Consider the following 19,180-nt stretch of genomic DNA (forward strand, 5'->3'; position numbering starts at 1 on the left):
GTACAGAGTTGCTTTTGACAAGATGCTACTAGAAGATCGGTTGTACCATGACTACTTCCAAGAAATGGATAATGGGAACAGACGTGTAGGACCTCCTGAATCAACTGACTGGCATGCCATTGAAAGGTAACCTACTGACATGTTTGTACTTGCACAAAATAAATTTATATTGACATGTTCAAAATAAGATTTATATTGACAAAATAAGATTTATATTTTGTCACAGGTTGGTGAAGTTTCTGGTGATTTTCTACAACTCCACTTTGGTTGTTTCTGCTTCCACCAGCTTGAATGCGCATAAGTGTTATGGTGAGATTGTTACAATAGAGAGGAACCTCTCATTTCTGAGTAATAGCAGAGACGATGAATTGAAGAACAGAGCTGATGAAATGTTGAAGAAATTTTTGAAGTATTGGGATGGAATGAAGAATATCAACAAGATGCTGATCATTGCAACTGTGTTTGATCCAACAAAGAAGATGAAGTTTGCGAAGATGTGTTTTGAGAAGCTGTACGGTGAAGATTCTGTTGACTCCAAGGCTATGTCTGATTCAGTTTCTAACTTAGCTTTGAAACTGTTTTGCAGAGTTTGGTATTGGAGATGACAATGGTCCTGAGGCTTAGCTTTTCTCATACGAGAAAAGGTAATTAGTCTCCACTGATTTGATATTCTCTGATTTTTTTTTGTTGCAATGGTAATACTGTAATACTAGTTTTTGTTGTTTGATGTTCTGAAGGTATCTTTGTATTGGTCTTCTTGTGTGGTGTTTTTCTAAGTTATGTTATGCGGCAACTAGTAAAGGTAAATTGAAACTTCATGTCTTTATGTGAATAATTTTATCATTCTCTTTGTGTTTACTTTACTCAGTTTGCTAAATGATTTATCTTGTTATGTGTTTACAGGGACATGGAGCAGCAATGTTCTTTTTTCATCGTGGATGCTTCTTCATTGTTCCCAGTTTTTCATCGGCTATTTGAGTTATTTTAAGCTTATGAACTTGATCTATCTTTTGTTATGTTTTAATGAGTTGTTAAACTATGTTAAACTTATGTTTTTTGGTTAAAGTTATGCTTATTAAGTTCTTGTTTTGATTATGAATTGTTATTTTGGTTATTTAGTCGGTTATTTATAAATTTGAATCGGTTAAATCGGTTAAATCGGGTTTAAATTGGGTATTTGAATACTCTTGTTACAGAAAATAACCGAACCCGAAAAAATTTAGGTACAATTCGGATTTTGAATTAGAGTAGAAAACCGACCCGAACCCGGCCAATTACAAACCGAACCGAACCGAATTTATTATAAATTACCGAATGGTATATATATGTCTATTACCGATTTACCCGATACCCGAATGGGTAGAACCGATACCCGATTGGGTACCCGATTGCCCAGGGCTAGTGAAACGTGGAGGATTAAATAATAATTTAGCAGCAATGAAATACATGGTAATTTAGAAGTAGATGTTTTGAGCAAAACGAAAGATGGTTATGGATAGACCGGTCTGACTACAAGACAATTCGTTTTATGATTCCCAACTCCTTATAGGGTGAGTGTGTTTAAGTACGAAACCATGACATTATGAAATTATCAAAACGCTAAACTCTTAAACAACCATGCAAACGACTTTCAATCTGTTAGCTCTTGCAACTACTTTAAGTCTAAAACTTCCAAAATATTATAAGAAAAGGTATGCAAACTCCGTCGGCCACAAGGAAAAATGGTTCGTCAATCACAGAACCTTAACGGTCCAGTCTTGGTCCACTCGGACACCTGGTTTGCGGATAGTCAAGACCTTTGTACCGGAGGAAGCCACTAGCCCACCCATTCGCAATGGTCCCATCTCAATCTCAGCCTTCTGATTCAAAGGTTCGACCAGTGCAGATTTCGGACCAGAGGTGTGTCCCAAGAGGATAATTCTGTCGATCAAACATCGGGAAGAGAGGCTACCTTGTGAAGGAGCTAAGTTCGTTGATGTAAGAACACCATTGGAGAAGATGAAGCGGCGGTGGATGTAAGAGCCTCGTCTGAATTCAAAGCTTTTTCCATCGTCAATGTAGAGTTCACCATCTGCTTCTTGAGTACTGTTCAAAGCTACCACCTGAATAATACAAAAAAAAAAAGAAGATTAAATGCACAAAGATTACAGACTGTTACCAACCAACCACAGCTTATCTTTCTATGGATCTATCTATATAGTTCATCATTCGGATTCTGTTAATGGCATGTTTTTTTTTTTACTATTACTATACCTGGTCGAGTTACTGTGTTCATTGAACTGATAGCAGATGATAAAACACTGCATCAGTGGAAGAGTTGAACGTACCAGAGTATAAGGATCATTGTCCATTTGAGAAGAACTTCGACGGAAACGGTCTTTCCTCGGGATAATAGTTCCCGCCCTTTGAAACGCAGGAATGCTTTCTTCCGGAGCATCCATCTTGTGAGTCTTGCCTCCAACGTATGTCTTTCCGTTTCTCAGGTCATACCATGATTCTTTGCCAGGCAAATACACGGAAGCATGTGTTGTTCCCTAATTTAGCATACACACGAGAAGAAAGTATGTCACTGATTCGCTCATTTCTTCAAAGATGATTCATACAGTAAAGAGACAAGAAGATAAACGAATCCATCCATAACATCGAAGTACCTTAGTGTAAACTCCTTGCACTAATAGAGCATTACCGACCATGAAAGCTTCATCGTTGCTAAAAGTAGCTTCGTCTTGTGGGAATTCCATCCATAATGGACGTACAACTGGCACACCTGTGACATTGGCTTCTCTAAATAACGTGTAAAAGTATGGGAGCAGCGTGTAACGAGTGTGTATGGCATCTCTCATGAGTTCTGTATTCCGTTCACTGAAACAAAATGAAATTGATCTTAATCGAATAAGGCATTGCAAAATTAATGAGCCAGCAAAACAAAGGCAGAGGAACCTCTGGAGTCTGGACAACCGTTGAAACGCCTACTTGATGAAACTAATGGGTTAACTATTTATAAAATTAACTGACTAGACTGCAACACTTTCTAATTCCGCGCATTCATTTGTCAACTACATTTAATTAGTGTAAAACTGATTATGTCCTTTTTATGTTTGTCATAGACTAAACCTGGAGCCTTTTAATACTCGAATAATAAGTCTTGACAAGAAACAAGTACTCAGATCTTACCCAAACAACCAAGGCTCTCGTCTTTTGGTGTCATGATGAGCATGACCCCTGAAAAATGGATAGTAAGCACCGACTTGGTACCACCTAACTAGTAGTTCTGGTTCAGGATTTCCAAAGAATCCACCAATATCAGCTCCTGCAAAATAAAAGGGAGCTTCAATTAGATTTGAGAAAGAAAAAAATTAATCCTCCAGCAAAATTTGGGTAGATAATTTCCATGCACCTGAGAATGTGATTCCAGTTAGACCAAGTGTCAATAACATTGGAATAGAGACTCTAAGGTGTTCCCACTCGGCTGTGTTGTCTCCCGTCCAAATTGCTCCGTATCTTTGAGTACCAGGAAAGATTGCTCTTGACAATACAAAAGGCCTATCTTTTCCTTCTTCACGCATAACAAGCCCATCGGAAGTTGCCATGTGAAAGTAATATCCATAAGCGTTATGAACTTCCCTGTGTTCAACACCACCAACATGTAATGCATCCCTTGGCATAGTAACCTATTCAAAGAAAGAAAGCCAGTCAGTCTCATCCCAGCGATAACCTTTTTCCATGAAAGTTCAATGTGGGGAAGAAGTGAACTTTCTCTACTGTAAGTCGATAACTAATAACCCAACAAATGTGAAGATAAGCAACCATAGCTTACACTTACTCTTAAAGAAGTCACAAGGCTGAAGATTCAATGCAATATTTGACTAATAAAAAGGTGTCAGATTCATGGCAGATTAGTGATGTGTAAAATAAAATAAACAAACAGAGTTCAAACCTATACATAATTACGAAATAGGGAAACAAAGAACCGCAAACCCAATGAATACGAGAACTTGAGCTACACAGATAATAGAAAAACAATAAGGGAACAAACAAAGACCAATAAGACAGAATGTTATACCTCTGGACCATTGAATACGGAAGGCTCATTCATGTCATTCCATATGTACAAGGACGGAGTTGAACCAACATAGTTCTTATACGAGAACCTCCCACCCCACCATTCTCTAATCTCTGGACTCAACATATCAATGTAAGATGATGAACCAGGCCAGCACCAACCATCAAAGTCCTTTCCAGACGAATCCTTGACATAGTGTCCCATCTGAGTAGCCTCTTTATGTAAGAAGTAGGAGTCATCCCTCTTGATATGAGGATCCACAATTGTCACCATCCGCCTACCCTTTGCAGCCAGTTTCTTCTGCATCTCCTCCGGATTCGGAAACAACGCACTATCCCACGTAAAGTATCTCTTCCCATCTGTATGCTCGATGTCAAGCCAGAGAACATCATAAGGAATATCATGCTCATCGAATTTCGAGTCCACCTGCGCCACATCCTCCTCATCCTTGTAGTTCCACCTACACTGGTGATAACCAGTAGCAAACAACTGAGGCATCGCTGAAGTACCTGTCACACTTGCATACTGCTTCACAACATCCTTCGGCTCAGGCCCTACGAAAAAGAACGTGTCCACAATCCCCGCCTCGCTCATCCACAACGTATCAATCCTACTCTCACCAGAAGGCAATGCAATACCACTCTCCGCGTCCCATCCGTTAGCCAGAACATCAATCTGCATCTCCGCAGCATTTAACCAGAAAAACCCCGAAGTTTTACCAGATTTCCCATGCGAAACCATGAATGGGATCGATCCGTAAAGCCCAAACGGTGATTCGTGCTCGTACTCAAAGACATCTAGGTTAAATAGCCTATAAGGTTCAGACTCCTCGACTCCAGGACCCTTGGTAGGCTTCAAGGCGAAGCTAGTGGCGTGTTCAGGTATCCCATAAACGAAACTGGAATCATAAAACGAAACGTCAAAGCTAATAGACTGAGAACCATACGGTCTCGAATCCGTATGAGTCCTAAACTTCTCCTCCCAGTTATCTCCCTCACCTTTCTTCCTCAGCTGCTCAAAATCAAACAAGCCGTGGGAGTTCAAGGACACGACGCGACGTCGATCGCCTGATCTCTCGCGGACGAAGACCTCGAACGGCTCGTGCCTCACCACCGCCTCGTATCCATCGGAGACGTAGACCACCGAAGAAGGAGTAGCGTCTCCGGCGATCGTCTCCGTGGCTACTTTCTGCAGCCAGATCTTCTTCTCCTCGAGCTCGGAGACCACCACGTCGGGAACTCTGAACCTCTTCTTCGGCGGATTCAGCGTGTGGTCCTCGTCGATCCTTAGCCGCACGATCCGATCGGCGTAAACCGAGAGGGAGAGCACCAACGGCTTGATCTGATCCTCGTCGCTTTGGTTAGCGATTTTTGGTAGGAGCTTGGCTACGAGATCTCCATCGGCGATTGAGACATCGCTTGCGATGAGAGAACACGCGCCGGGAGCACGGGATCGAGCGCGTTTGCAGAACGGAGTCTGGTCGCAGCTGCGAAACTCCTCCTTCTTCCATGAAAGTGCTGTTTGCGAGGCGAAGCAGAGCAGTGATAGTACAAAGAGAAGAGATCTCATTTTGGTTCCTCGTTTCATAGAATCGGAATGGAATCTCTAGATTGAGGAAGAAGAAATACTGAGTGTGAGAGGGAGACGATCTTTACGGTTCGGATAATTACTCGAGCTTATGGGCCCATTTAAGGCCTGCTAATAAGAATGGGTCGTTAAGATCACTGAGGGTGAGGAAGACAATCTTTCCGGGTCGGATATATCCACCCGATTATCTTACGTGCAGAATTACAGTCTAGGTTTAAAGGCCCAATTATTCACAACCCGGCCCAATAACTGATTTACAAATCAGGGTATTTGATTTTTCGGATCTCTTCTTCTCCCGACTAAACCCTAATTTGGAATCGTCGCGAAGGATGATGCCGGAGAAGACGGTAGTTACATCGGAGACTTCAAAGTCGTCTCCTTTAAACCCATCTTCGACGCGGACTATCTGCCATGTTTGCAACAAGCAGTTCGCGCAGTACACGTGTCCTCGCTGCAACTTCCGCTACTGCTCTCTTCCCTGTTACAAATCCCACAGCGTCCAATGCACCGAGTCCTTCATGAGAGAGAACGTTGTTGACGAGCTGCGGCAATTTCGCTCCGACGATCAAACGAAGACTAAGATGCTCGAGATTTTGAAACGGTTTCACCAAGAAGAAGAAGAGGACGATGATGATGAGATCATGACGGATGGCGAAGGTTCGAGTTCGACGCTACCGGAGGAAACTATTCGGAAGATTCTTGCAGGAGATGAGATCAGTTTTGATGATCTGAGCTTAGAAGAGAGGAAAGGGTTTCAAAGAGCGTTAGCTTCTGGAGAGCTTAGCAAAATGATTGAGCCATGGGATCCTTGGTGGCTACGCTCTTCAGCTCAAAGGATCTCTCTTGGGGCTCAAGGTAAACAGTTGGTACAATGCGTTGAAGAAGAAGAAGATGATAAAGGAGCAACCTTTGTGAGCGAAATACCTCGAGGGCCTTATACACCTCTGATGTCGCTAAGCAAGCTTAGCTCCACGATGCCATCTCCGTTGTTACCAATCCACTTGGTTGATGTTTTATATAGTTACTGTTTCACTCTTCGTATATATAATGGAGAATGGCAATCTGATTCGTTGGGTGCAGCGACCATGGTTATGAGTGTTTCATCAGTGTTAGGTCAGAATGCACAACCTGGGACTATGAAGGAAGTGTTGTCGTTTTGTTTGGAACAGACGTGCTCTTCAGCTTATAAGAGCCTCGGTGGTGGTCTGAAATTCGGATTGAATCTGGTTGATGATGTGATTCACTTGCTTTCTCTTGGCAATGGAGCTCTGGTGTGCTTGCTCTGTGATCTCCAGAGGTTGATTCTTGGTGCAATACAGGAAGTGAAATCATCAGGGCGTGATCTGAAGAAGAAACTAAAGCTTGCAGATAGGAAAGTTTTCTTCATGATGTGTTGGGTCAATGAGCAGACTCCAGAAGTGTGGCAAGCGTTGGAATCATCGGTGAGGGCAGAGAAGAACTCGATTGTTGAGCTTAACGATCACAAAGGGTTTAGAGACGTGAAGGAGAAAGATCATACACGAAAAGGCGGTGTGGTAATCGAAGAGATAGAATGAGTAAGATGTACCGAGTTTCATGTGAACAATGCTTTAAGTTATAGCTTCATGATGTAATAGAAATCTTGTTTGTTATTTTGGAACTGCAATAGAGAAATAAAGACAAAAATACAATCTTTTCTTTCGCTTTCATGGTAACATCTGAATCCCAATCTTCTTTGCCAATTGCAACTCAGTTTCATGCATTGTTCTTGTTCAAACCTCTGAGACTTTTCGTCTAGACAGCTTTATCTTCGTGGGATAGCCACCTTTCTCCTCGAAGATCACAAGCTCATTCCCGGAAGGCTTAAACCATGAGCGTGGAACATGATACCTAAAGCCAAAAGCCAAGAATCAGATTTGAACAAAAGAGAGATGTGAAAAACGAAAGACGTGAAAGCTTTAATACCATCTTTGAGATGGCTCTCCACATCCAGTGTTGCATTTATCCGGCATAAATTTCCCTCTGTAGTCACATTCTTTAACGCATTCATCATTTGGAGCGTTCTTTCTAGCAATCCTGGGCCAGTATCTTCCAATCTCTTCACCGTTTAGCCAAGCCATGCCTTTCCCCATACTGATCATATCAAGCCCAACCGGTTCACTTCCAGAAGGTGGGTCTATGATAACCTACCAAAAAGATTCAGATCTTTTAAAGACAGGAAACAAAACACTTGATCCTCTACAAACAAAATATTTGATCATGCCAAAAAGTTGCATTACCTTATACCAAGTCAAAGGTTGTTTCTTGGGAGGTTTTGCAGTAACAGTCCATTTGACAGCACCAGAGTTACCTGGCTTGAACAGACCTAGATGCTCTCCTTGCACTCCGAGCTGCAAAATTTCATGGGATTAGTATTGAAGTGCTCATCTAAGAGAGAATCACTCAGGGGATATGAGAGATATATAACCTTGTAGGACCATTTGCTATGTGTCAAGTTCAATGTGCCACTGTTGAGTCCTTCAATTGAGACGCTTGTAAGTCCGGCTGGAACCCATTCATAGAAGGACCCTGCATTCTGTGCCAGAAACAAAACCAATGTATGATGACGCATAACCACAATGATAACTGGAACAGGATACTTAAGAAACTTTCTGTTTATAGAATTACCGAAAGACCAACGGTCATGCTAAGCAGATCAATATTGTTTTCTCCCGCTTTGAGAGGAACTGATTTCTTGAGTTTGAAGGGCACATGAGTTCCATTCCCTGTCGCAGTTCCTAGAAACCAGTAGACACATTTACGTTAGAAACTTGAATGTGAGAATTAACCAAAAAGAATCACATAAGAGTTTTGATAGTGTACCTAAGTACTCTTTGTTAATGAAAACATGAAGAGTATGCCCCTTTGATTCAATAAAGAGAACCGGACGAGTTTTCTTCTTCAGAAACTCTTCACTGTCACCGACTGTTATACTGCAAGAGATTTTGAATATATTTGCTTCAGATTCGTTCTCAGCGATTTTTTTCCGCGGTATTTAACAGGAAACACTGACCTTGTTGTGTACCAAAGATAGTCAGTTGTGTCCTTTGTGGTGTTGATATGATCAACGAGTTCATTTTTCACAAAGTCTGCTTCTCCCCATATACCTGGCTTCTCTGAGAACACTTGCCATTTAAGACCTGATGCCGATTTCAAATCTTCAGGTAACATTTCTACCTTAGAGGACTTCGCAGTTACCTGTTGCAAATGTAAAAAGGAAAAAAAAAATCAGCCAAGCTGCATTGTTCGGTGTATCATTGACTCATTGTCCGAATCAGTTTCTTTTTCTTTTTTACCTTTGCAGAGTTGAAAACCTCGGTTTTGCAGTCAGGTAGAATGCTAACTGACCAAGCAGGTAAGTGGTATGTCATGTTTTGAAACACAGCCGTCTTGTCGTTTTTATCATCCGAGTTTGACAGAAACGCAGCACAGCTCCCTGAAGAACCTGTGTACACATCAGCCTCGAGTGAAGGGCCTAACGAAAAATTCCGATGCTCGCCACCGATCAGCATGTTTTCAGAGAGCATTATAGCTTTGTGGAGATTCTTAAGGTGTCCCCATTTTGGTAATCTTGGCAATCCTAACAAAAAGGGACAGAAGCAAAACATGAGTTAAGACCTATTCTCACTCCACAGTGATCTCTTTGTTACGCAAACTCACCGTACTCATCGATCGGAGCTTCATAGTCATAGCTTGTTGTGATGAATGGTCCTCCTGAGGTACGTCCGAAGTTTGTTCCTCCATGATACTACACAAAAACAAAAAAAAGCTAACATTCAGTTTACATAGAACTCAAGTAAAGTTGCTCCTCTTGAAGAAACTAACTAGTATTTACCATGTAGTAGTTATGGACACTTCCACCTTTCTGGAAAAAACGAGCAACAGAGTAAGCCACATCCTCTGCTGGTCTATGCGGGTCTCTGCCTCCAAAAGTTTTAAACCTTCAAGAAAAATAAGACTGAGAAAAGACTCTATAGTTAATGATTAAAGGGACCAATGATCAATCTTGTTACCATCCAGGCCAGTTCTCAGTCCATATCTTGGGTTTATCAGCTGTATTAGGTGTGAATTCGTCACAGTAAAAGCCATTGCAGGTACTAATCTGCAAAAAGTAATACAAGAAATCCATCAAGATCCGGTGCATATACAGTTTCAGGTGTGTGGAGATGTTGTGTTTCAGAATTGGATATAGACTTTACCACAGTGGCAGGAGCATCCCATTGCTGGCACATCATCCATGGAACACCAATGTTCTGTGAAACAGCCATGAAAGCAGACCATTGAGCATACCGCTTCCCTCCTTCTCCGTAATCACGCTCATAATACCCATACTCGTTTTCCACCTGATAAAAAAATCACATTGTTAACAACAAACATCAAAACAGAATGATGCTGAAGTTCAATATGTTCTGTCATGTGTCTTAAACCTGAGACAAGATTATTGGACCGCCCTGTGGTGCAAAAAGCTTCTCTTTATTCAGTAGGTTTACTATATAGGTCGTGAAACTCTCCATGTAATGCTGAAACAGAAATTCACAGAGAGCAATATGAGTTTTTCTAGTAACAAAAGAAAACAGAAAGTTTTGTCATGTTTGTGGTTTGCTACCTTCCATGGCTCGTTATCTTGCCTGAAGACTGTTCCTGGCACATAATGCAGCCAAACCGGAACTCCCCTATGTAACCACAAGAGTTTCAATAACGGAACTACAGGGACTCAACAAGTGAAACAGAAAAGATTCAAAAGAAAGAGCGTTACCCATAGTTCCACTCAGCAGCAACAAAAGGGCCAATACGCAGAATCATATGCATGCCAGCTTGCTGAACAGTCTTGATGAACTTCACTATATCATACCGTCCACCAAAATAGTACTACAAACCAAACAACAATACCGGATCTTGATCAGCAAAAAGATTGATGATGGACACAAAGCTAAATTATGTATTTATTGAACTTCTTGCAACCTTTCCAGGAGAAGGCTCATGGCCATTCCAAAACACGTAAGACTCTATTGCGTTGCAGCCTCCTTCTTTCGCTGTTTGAACAAGTGATGGCCACATCTGCAATAAAAGTTAACTATTTTATCAGCAACAAAATTCTCAGGAGAGACATTTTACAACTCAAACTATAATCATAGCTAAAGAACCCAAAACTCATATGCAATCAAAAGCTTGAACTTTATTCGCTTAGATGTACAAACCAAAGAACAGAACAATCAAAACAGTAAAAAGCTTCCAACTTTGGCCTCAGAAAAGGAAGAAGAGTCAGTCAGTTACTAACAGCTGGAACACTTCTCGGATAATGAATGGCGGCGGAGATAATGAGCTGACGGCGACCGCCTACTGAAAGGGAACGGTGGTCGTAGGTAACATTCGCCGCCGCAGTAGCTTTCAACGAGAAGAGAAACACAAACGCCAGCACCAGAATCGCCGGTGAAGCAATGCTTTTAGTAGCTAGCTTCATCTTTTTGCTTTCAAAGTTTTAATTAGATTTTTTTCTCTTGCCTTTAAACCCTCTTTTCTCCCCAGTTGATAGGGAGAAACAAGATTTATTATCTATCCCTTTTTAAGAGCTTCCTAGCAATCTTTCTTGGTTTGTGTGAGTGTGTGTGAGAGAACAGAAGAGTGACCAAATCACTCGTCAGTGTGCGAACTGTGAACTATCGTTTTTTACTTTGTAGATTGTCTCTCTATTAATATATAAGATTTTTTATGCTTATCAACACTGTATTTTTTCATGTAATTGTCAGATTCCATTTAAGACTATTTTGTGTTTTGCTATTTTCTTTTAGAACAAAATGAGATTTACTTCCCCAAATAGCAGTTATTAAAAAAATTGAAAAACATTATTTTTTTTTTTTATTTGTAACGCACATTATTTATTTCTTTATACATAATATATATATATAAATTTACAGAAAGAAAGAAAGAAAAAAAAGTACAACACGATCATTTGTGGTGTGGCTCTTGAATACAATCGTCATGGTCCCTAGGTTAGTGCTAAAGTAAACTTCAAGAAAAAAAGAAGAAAAAGTAAACTTCAAGAAAGAAACAAAAAAACGCATAAGAGAAAGCGAATTTGTTATGGCCTTTACAGTAACTTTTAACAAAATTTGACTTTCATACGAAAGAAAGGATCTTTAGCCTTTTCTATGTTCTCTCAGCACGTAACGATTGTCAAGGGGATAGAACAATCAGCTTTACACGTTCATGAAAAGGCTAATAAAAATACTTGGTTATCTTTTTGTATTATACTATTCTATTATAGATATGTAATATGTTTCCTTACCACTTTTTATCTCTATCACCAAAGCAAACATATCACATGCACTGGATAAATGAAAATGGATACTGCAGATTTCTTTTTTTATAAACAAAGATTTTCAAAACGATACTCTCCGACCAATCCACGTTTTCCGGCATCTTCGTGTCTCCACGGTGCCTTTCTTTGATCTAGCCATATATAACGAACTAATTTTAGATGTGTGTGTCTTCCAATAGTTGTTTATAGAGCTGCGTATATTATGGTATTGAAGTGCTTCCACTGGTTGCGGAACAGCTGTTTTTCTACACTTTTGAACATGTTCCATGTTAACGAAATGCCAATAGAAAAAAGATCTTGTTTTGAGTTGGGCCATCTTCTTTACCAGTTAGTTCTACTTTAATACAGTAAGTTCCAACAAATCTAATGACGATTGTAGCTGCAGTCTTTAAACTTCTAGGGGTCCATGTCTCGTGACTCTGCTTCTTCTCAACCCACGCGCTACTATCAGAGCGTGAATCATACGGGGAAATAGTAAAAATATGTTAAGACTGTGCGTGTCTTCCACAGTTAAAACGGCGGGTGAAGTTCTGTGAATACTGGTGTCGGTGAAGAGACAACTGGATTCGGCGGACCGACGAAGTGTCAGGATCGCAGCTGGATATTTTAGTACTTGCGAATGCGATACGAGGCGAGATCGGTGGATATTTATACTTTATTTCATTTTGATTTTTTAATCTGTGAAGAATATAGTACCAATGTACCATGTTAATTCTTTTTATATAAACTTTACCTTATCGTATATTCATGAAATATTCAGTAAACCAGTGTGTGTGTTTTTTTTTTATCAAACCAGTGTCTATATTCACCTAGATATAAATCAGTGATATACGACTGTAGGTATGAAGTTGTGTTAAATTTCATACGACTTGATCACTCAATGAATTTTATAGATCGCTTTGGTCCAGAATAAACCCCCCAATTACCAACAAAACAAATGTATACAAAAATATTCAGGACAGTTTAACCAACAACTGATATTGTATTCAAAGATATCCCAAGAGGATCACCACCTTCCTCTTCCAATACCACCAACAGGTTTCCAGATGGTTTCAGGAACGCCCTTGGAATATGATATCTGCATCGATCCATATCATTCCCCATCATAAAATGCTCAGTTACACATATAATTTTTCATGTTCAGAATGTGTGTTAGTGGACATGTGTTTAACACTTACATAGATTGAGAAGGATGGCCAGAAGGAGTGAGAAAGGAAACCCAATAACGACCAATGCTTTCCCCATTCACCCACATTTCTCCTTTACCCATACTCTCCATGTTAAGCCCCACCGGCCCATTTCCACTCGGCTCATCAAACATCGTCTGCATATAAACAATTTACATATACTATAGATAAAATTTTAGTATTTTACAACGTATATATGCATACATACCTTGTACCAAGCGAGAGGGTGATTCTTTATGAGTCCAGCGTTGTTGGTACTCCACTTCACTCTATTTAGATTGCTCCACTGATGTAACCTAACTTTTTCCCCAAGCAAACCCACCTTCACAAGACATACATGTTAGGCTGTGTATCACGTCAACACAAACACATTCCTCAACTATATTCATGACGTTAGACGTTTTTGATATTTTACCGAGTAACCCCACTGAGATCTACTCAGATCGATTGTCTTAGTCCCGTCACAGCTGATTTGAGCTTTGGTTAGTCCATAAGACTTCCTCTCCATGTACGCGCCAGAGTCCTTTTTATTCAAATGATGAGGAAAACGTGTTATGATTTCTAATCTCTCGGGTAATACAAGAAAAGAGTAAACCGAGTTTTTGTTAAAGTTAACGCCGTACCGGTAGACCAACCATGCCGCTGAGGATTGAAATGTTGTTTTGTCCATTGATTAATCTAACTGGAACTTGGATTTTAACCGCCCTTATGTCTCTGCTTCCATGTCCAGACCCTTCAAGAAAAAAGTTCCAATTTGTTCATACGTATGAAAGTTGAAAAATGTTTTAATTTGCGAACTAAGTACATGGTTTGTAAACACATTCTCCTTCCTGCTTTCAATAATTAGGTACCTGCTAGTGCATTGTTGACGAACACATGAACAACATGTCCTGATGACTCAATGAAGAGAGACGGCTTAGTGCAGGGTGAATTCGGCTTAAACCTTAAATTCGATGAGCCAAAACTTCGTTAGAAATGAGAAAAATGAACATTATAAATGTAATGAGAAGTATGTATTTTATATTACCTTAATGTGTACCAAAGGTAATCAGTTTTGTCCTTAGTCAGTTTAGTATGTTCCAACAAAGCATTTACTTTCAAAGATGTGCCTGAGAATGTTGGTATCGTTTCTCTAAACACTTCCCATTTGTCCGGAACGTTGAACACTTGAACCGGCGTTGTAACTCTCATGTTCTTGGGCACATTCACCTTTTATCGATAATCATTGTTAAGCCGTTTTATATGATTAGTTAGTCGTTAGTTACTAGTAGTTTATATTATCTGAAACTTGTTAAAGAAGGAATATAATAAATTACCTTTGCTGTTTCATAGATTAGGGTTTTGCAATTCTGAAGAATGGCAATTGACTTGGGACGCAAGCTATATGCGTTGTTTCTGAACTGTATTTGAGTGACTTGTCTCGCGTCGTTGTTCACCAGAAACGCAACGCATCCACTTCTCGCATCTTCAAATACATAAGCTTGTTGCATTGGTCCTAAGGAGAGAATCGTTTGCTTCCCATGAAGCAGAGGATTAGAGGTGGATTTTATAGCAGCATGAAGCTCCTTCAAGTGACCGTACTTTGGCTGTCTTAAAAGACCTTCAAACACAAAGCAAGATCAATTAAGGTTATCAGGTTTTGCGAAGAACCGCGGGTTTAAGAGCTTTAGATCGAACCGTATTCGTCGAGAGGAGCTTGATCATAGTATCCTGTAATGAAATATGAAGATGAAGTCCTTCCAAAGTTTGTCCCACCATGGAACTGTATAAAATTAGGGTTGGTGAGTGTTCTTAATGATGATCATATAGAGAAGAAAGATGGAAACTTAATTTTACCATGTAGTAGTTGATGTAGCTTCCCTTTTTCGCAACGAAAAGAGCTGCGTGGAAAGCAATATCCTCAGCAGATCTAATATAAGGTGGTGCTCCGTAAACCTGAAAGCTGTTTTCATCACACAAAGAAAGCAGAAAAAGAGTTAACTTATTGAACAAGAAACAAGTCAAAAATAGACAATGAAGTAAACCCTTACAAAGATGTCCAGTCCTCGGTCCACATTTTCGGCTTATTAGGTGAGTTTGGTCCTGGAAATGTCTCACCGCATTGCATACCGTTGCATGTATTGATCTACAAAATATAGCATTGGTCTTTATAAGAAAAGACGCATTGATCTTAGATAAGTAACCGGTAGGGTACAGTACAGTACGAACCACTGGATCAGGAGCATCGGGCTGCTTGCACATGATCCATGGCACTCCGGTCTGAAGCCCTACCGCCATTTTACCTGCCCACTTGACGTATGATGCTCCTTTCTCACGAAATGCCCTCTGTACATTTGCGTACTCGTTCTCGATCTTTACAATTAAAATCACAGGAACCCAAACAAACACCATAATTAGAAGCTAGCCGGTCCGGTTCAACTAACTTTCAGAGAGTTCTATACAATCCAGCTAAGGGCCATTAACCGGTCGTAATAATCAAGGTTCGGTTTAATAAGTAATCCTACTTTACATTGAAACAGATGAGCAAAAAAGAAGTTAAATTACCTGAGAAAGAATGATAGGACCACCTTGAGACGCAAATAAGCCCTCCGATTTCATCAAATTTACAATCTTACTGGTGAATTTTCTCATTTGGAACTTGAATGGTTCGTTGTCGGTTCGGTATACCATTCCGGGTATATCCCGTAACCAAAATGGTAATCCCCTGGTTAACCCAAGCGGTTTAACAAAATTTTCAATGTTAATAACTAAAATGTTGTTTAATTTTTGTTTAGTACCCGTAATTCCATTCAGCTTCGACGAAGGGTCCAATACGTAGACAGACGTAGAGACCTTGCGATCTTATCTCTTTAATAAACCTCACCAAATCATTTCTTCCGCTAAAATCATACTGCATTATTCATTTTATTCCAATAGACTATATATTATTTTTTCTATTACATAGAAAGTTGCAAACAATAAATTTCACAAAAGACAAATTAAGATAAATGGACCGACCTGTCCGAGCTTAGGCTCATGGAGGTTCCAGAAAACGTACGTTTGGATCACATCGAGACCCCCTTCCTTTGCCTTCTTTATCAGAGACGGCCACATCTGCAGACAAAGAGGATAATTTATTTATTGTATTACTTGAGAATTTAAACGACATAACAGATTATCCAAATGATTAAAATGTTAATACATTTTTGGAAAGAAAATTAGATTGGCTGGTTTTCTTTGGATCCCCATTGATTAGAGATTTTAACGACAGAAGATTTCTTCACGTGATCATCACATGCTGTTTATACTAAACTATTGTTATGTAAGTTGAGTTGACAACGAAAACATTATTGTTATGTATTGTTTATACATTTTGACCTTTTATTTAATATGATTAATTATTCTTTTATTTTATTATGGAAACCATGAGAAGAACATTACATGAAGCACATAGAACGGATCTGTGTCTAAATAGTTTCAGATTATGAGTGAATTAATACGCAACCTTTAATCTATTGTAATTGTGTGTACTGGTAAGTGGTGACTCTGGAACTGGAGAGTACAAAAATTAAAGAGTCATAGAAATAGAGACAATGACAAGAAGTTAGGAGGAATCTATGAAAAGAAATGAAACTGTGTCGGTTTGAGACCCGTGACATTTATTTTCAGTAGAGTTTAGTCAAGGAATCAAAAATGTTGTGTTAGATGAAATCTCTGTCTTAATCTTGATAGTGAAGCTAAGAAAAACTTGTGAACGTGAACCATACAATAAAATATTTGATTATAAATTATTTTTACAGATTTTTTTTCTTTAGTACATAGTGCATCTCCTTTTCAATATATAATTTATTTATGTATATATTATATATATAATCGCTAAAAAGCAAAATTAATATTTTGTTTTCAAAAGCAATAATTACGTACACGGCAAAGCATTTGTGATGCGTGTACACGGAAAAATATTGGTGTTGTGCGTAAAATTGGTTGCCCACTAGATATTAGTTCCATACTCAATTATGAAACCAAATTACCAAAAATGTAAATATTTCTTAATTTCCTGAAAGGGTGAATTTCTTTTCAAGGAAAAAAAAAGAAGAGTCCTTGTTTATTTCGCCGAAGATAAGTTTTTCTTTTTTCTTTTCTTTTTTTTCGAAAAGAGGAAAACGAATTTCTTACACAACACAAAATACATGAAAAACAAAAACAGCTTAACAAATGTAAAGGAACTCGTGAAAGAGAATTCAGTTACAAAGTTTTGATATATACAAAAGCCATCATATATAAATATATATGTCTATAAAAATAGACAACTGAGCTTAGAAAAAAAAAATCATTTTGTATGAGCAATTTTTTGGTAATTTTATATGTTTTTTTAGTAAAATGTATCAGCAATATTCTTGTAAAATATATGTTAGCAATTCAATCAACCTAGGTCGCATATAATTTGAGATATTTTAAAACTCTTCCATATATATCCAAGTTTTTTCAAACTATATATCCAAATTTTACCAAATTTAAGCAAAAGAAAAACTATATATCCTTATCCAAAAAAAAAAAAAAAAAACTATATATCCAAATTTTATATGCTCGATTAATAAATTTGATAGCAGAGTTTTGTCATATCACATCAATTGGTCCAACCATTACTTTTTTTTTAACGACCAACCATTATCTTTTGTTTTACATTTGCCAAAAACAGTATGCGTATATCGCATTACCACATTTGAATTTACGCATATACAGTTATTATCATATGAATGTTCAAAAATATACGAAGAAAAATATTTACCTCGGGTGTGCTGCGAGGATAATGAATTGAACCGGAGAAGAGAAGTTTCCTCTGTCCATCGATAATCAAAGAACGTCCATCGTACGTTACTCCCTTCTCTGCCGTAGCACCGCCGGCGCCAGCTGCGGAGAGAACAAGAAACATAGCCAGAATAATCCAACACGCCCCGCCCCGACCCGACACCATCTTCTTTCTCCTTTTCTCTTCTTCTTCCTCTGATGTTTGTATTACTGATTACTGTCCGAACATGTGTGTGTGTGAGTATATATACACATCAAGCATGTGGGTACACGTTTTGGCGCATTATATAAATCCAAGAACAGTTTATGATTGGAATACAAGTGTGAGTATAATATGCAAGCGTTTAATGAAGATGATGAGATTTGAGATTTGAGAGCTGTATATATGTATATAAATAGACTGAGTTGAAATAATTGGAAAAGTTTTAGAGCATCTCTTCATACCAAAAAAAAAAAGTTTTAGAGCATCTCTTGAGATTATATATAGCCTGGAAAACTGCATTATGCTTTTCGCTGTTGTCTTACGTTTCTATCAACCGATTTACTGAAGTGCCCTTCTAATTAGACTTTTTTTTCTTTGTCAAATGCAGGATCGTAACATATCAACCGCACTAGTACCAAGTACAAACCACCAATCTATAATATATGTAATCGAAAGACTAGCTATGAATTATTCAACTAACTAAATTAAATTACCTTATTAATAAACAAACAGTTTGATTATATAGAGAAAAATATATATATATATACAATTTGACATGGAGATTACAACATTGGTACTCATTGCCTAGGTGATACTTTTGACAACGTTTCCGGCTCCGACTAGAATCAGTGGTGTATTACGTGAGCCAAATAATAAAAAAAAGTGATTGGAATTAGTGACTAGTGACTAAAGAAGGAATATAACAAGTTCGCCAATAAGCATAATTCTGTTAAAAAGCTGAAACCCAGATAATGATTCGGTTGGTTTAGCGTATACGACACAGAAATTGGAATTTGGAAGTCAGGACTTGCCCCACAATACAGCCTTCACGTAGTGATAAAAGGGGTTTAAATGGGTCTCAAGTTTTTTGTAAGGCCCGTATATTGGGCTTATACATCTAGGTTCTTTAACTTACCCATTAATATCTTATTTGCTTGTAGTTGAGTAAACATTTCTTACTAAGCCATGTACTGTATTTAATGAAACTTTAAGACTAGCCGACAAATGCACACTAT

General features: G+C 38.7%; 4 protein-coding genes and 1 long non-coding RNA gene across 5 annotated transcripts; 2 read left to right on the forward strand and 3 right to left on the reverse strand.

Moving 5' to 3' along the window:
- Window positions 1-584: 584 nt before the first annotated feature.
- Window positions 585-1,084, forward strand: LOC130494811 (uncharacterized). Its single transcript, XR_008934251.1, has 3 exons — window positions 585-644; window positions 738-802; window positions 904-1,084. It is a non-coding gene; the product is annotated as an uncharacterized LOC130494811 (long non-coding RNA).
- Window positions 1,085-1,467: 383 nt separating this feature from the next.
- Window positions 1,468-5,705, reverse strand: LOC108862225 (probable glucan 1,3-alpha-glucosidase). The gene is made up of 6 exons (XM_018636287.2): window positions 4,064-5,705; window positions 3,398-3,671; window positions 3,175-3,310; window positions 2,652-2,862; window positions 2,328-2,534; window positions 1,468-2,102 (listed from the first exon to the last, which is right to left on the reverse strand). The coding sequence occupies exons 1-6, from the start codon at window positions 5,648-5,650 to the stop codon at window positions 1,734-1,736; spliced, it is 2,784 nt and encodes a 927-aa protein (XP_018491789.2). The 5' UTR covers window positions 5,651-5,705; the 3' UTR covers window positions 1,468-1,733.
- A 225-nt stretch (window positions 5,706-5,930) lies between these two features.
- LOC108861625 (uncharacterized) lies at window positions 5,931-7,338 on the forward strand. The gene has a single exon (XM_018635526.2). The coding sequence runs from the start codon at window positions 5,980-5,982 to the stop codon at window positions 7,204-7,206; it is 1,227 nt and encodes a 408-aa protein (XP_018491028.2). The 5' UTR covers window positions 5,931-5,979; the 3' UTR covers window positions 7,207-7,338.
- On the reverse strand, window positions 7,222-11,323 carry LOC108861622 (beta-galactosidase 10). Its single transcript, XM_018635524.2, has 17 exons — window positions 10,947-11,323; window positions 10,631-10,726; window positions 10,425-10,537; window positions 10,275-10,341; window positions 10,096-10,188; window positions 9,868-10,011; window positions 9,682-9,770; window positions 9,504-9,609; window positions 9,329-9,416; window positions 8,965-9,248; window positions 8,682-8,866; window positions 8,492-8,601; window positions 8,297-8,406; window positions 8,097-8,204; window positions 7,909-8,019; window positions 7,595-7,815; window positions 7,222-7,519 (listed from the first exon to the last, which is right to left on the reverse strand). The coding sequence occupies exons 1-17, from the start codon at window positions 11,127-11,129 to the stop codon at window positions 7,402-7,404; spliced, it is 2,226 nt and encodes a 741-aa protein (XP_018491026.1). The 5' UTR covers window positions 11,130-11,323; the 3' UTR covers window positions 7,222-7,401.
- Window positions 11,324-12,860: 1,537 nt separating this feature from the next.
- LOC108861623 (beta-galactosidase 6) lies at window positions 12,861-18,433 on the reverse strand. The gene is made up of 16 exons (XM_018635525.2): window positions 17,943-18,433; window positions 16,172-16,267; window positions 15,952-16,064; window positions 15,719-15,878; window positions 15,383-15,526; window positions 15,205-15,299; window positions 15,011-15,116; window positions 14,852-14,936; window positions 14,491-14,774; window positions 14,202-14,383; window positions 14,026-14,117; window positions 13,798-13,907; window positions 13,590-13,697; window positions 13,383-13,496; window positions 13,166-13,311; window positions 12,861-13,065 (listed from the first exon to the last, which is right to left on the reverse strand). The coding sequence occupies exons 1-16, from the start codon at window positions 18,126-18,128 to the stop codon at window positions 12,951-12,953; spliced, it is 2,136 nt and encodes a 711-aa protein (XP_018491027.1). The 5' UTR covers window positions 18,129-18,433; the 3' UTR covers window positions 12,861-12,950.
- Between the last annotated feature and the right edge of the window lie 747 nt (window positions 18,434-19,180).

Source organism: Raphanus sativus, chromosome 5 (genome assembly GCF_000801105.2).
Source record: "Raphanus sativus cultivar WK10039 chromosome 5, ASM80110v3, whole genome shotgun sequence".
Taxonomy (NCBI): Eukaryota; Viridiplantae; Streptophyta; class Magnoliopsida; order Brassicales; family Brassicaceae; genus Raphanus; species Raphanus sativus.

Excerpts from the sequence above, each read along its gene's own strand:
- LOC108862225 (XM_018636287.2), bottom strand. The coding sequence starts at position 5,650 with ATGAAACGAGGAACCAAAATGAGATCTCTTCTCTTTGTACTATCACTG. Across the intron at positions 3,311-3,397 it reads AACTGGAATCACATTCTCAG|GAGCTGATATTGGTGGATTC; the intron begins GTGCATGGAAAT and ends TTTATTTTGCAG. Across the intron at positions 2,103-2,327 it reads ACAATGATCCTTATACTCTG|GTGGTAGCTTTGAACAGTAC; the intron begins GTACGTTCAACT and ends TGTATTATTCAG.
- LOC108861625 (XM_018635526.2), top strand. The coding sequence starts at position 5,980 with ATGATGCCGGAGAAGACGGTAGTTACATCGGAGACTTCAAAGTCGTCT.
- LOC108861622 (XM_018635524.2), bottom strand. The coding sequence starts at position 11,129 with ATGAAGCTAGCTACTAAAAGCATTGCTTCACCGGCGATTCTGGTGCTG. Across the intron at positions 9,610-9,681 it reads ACTGAGAACTGGCCTGGATG|GTTTAAAACTTTTGGAGGCA; the intron begins GTAACAAGATTG and ends TTTTTCTTGAAG. Across the intron at positions 7,520-7,594 it reads GGAGAGCCATCTCAAAGATG|GTATCATGTTCCACGCTCAT; the intron begins GTATTAAAGCTT and ends TTTTGGCTTTAG.
- LOC108861623 (XM_018635525.2), bottom strand. The coding sequence starts at position 18,128 with ATGGTGTCGGGTCGGGGCGGGGCGTGTTGGATTATTCTGGCTATGTTT. Across the intron at positions 14,118-14,201 it reads TACCTTTGGTACACATTAAG|GTTTAAGCCGAATTCACCCT; the intron begins GTAATATAAAAT and ends ATCGAATTTAAG. Across the intron at positions 13,066-13,165 it reads GGCCATCCTTCTCAATCTAT|ATATCATATTCCAAGGGCGT; the intron begins GTAAGTGTTAAA and ends GGATCGATGCAG.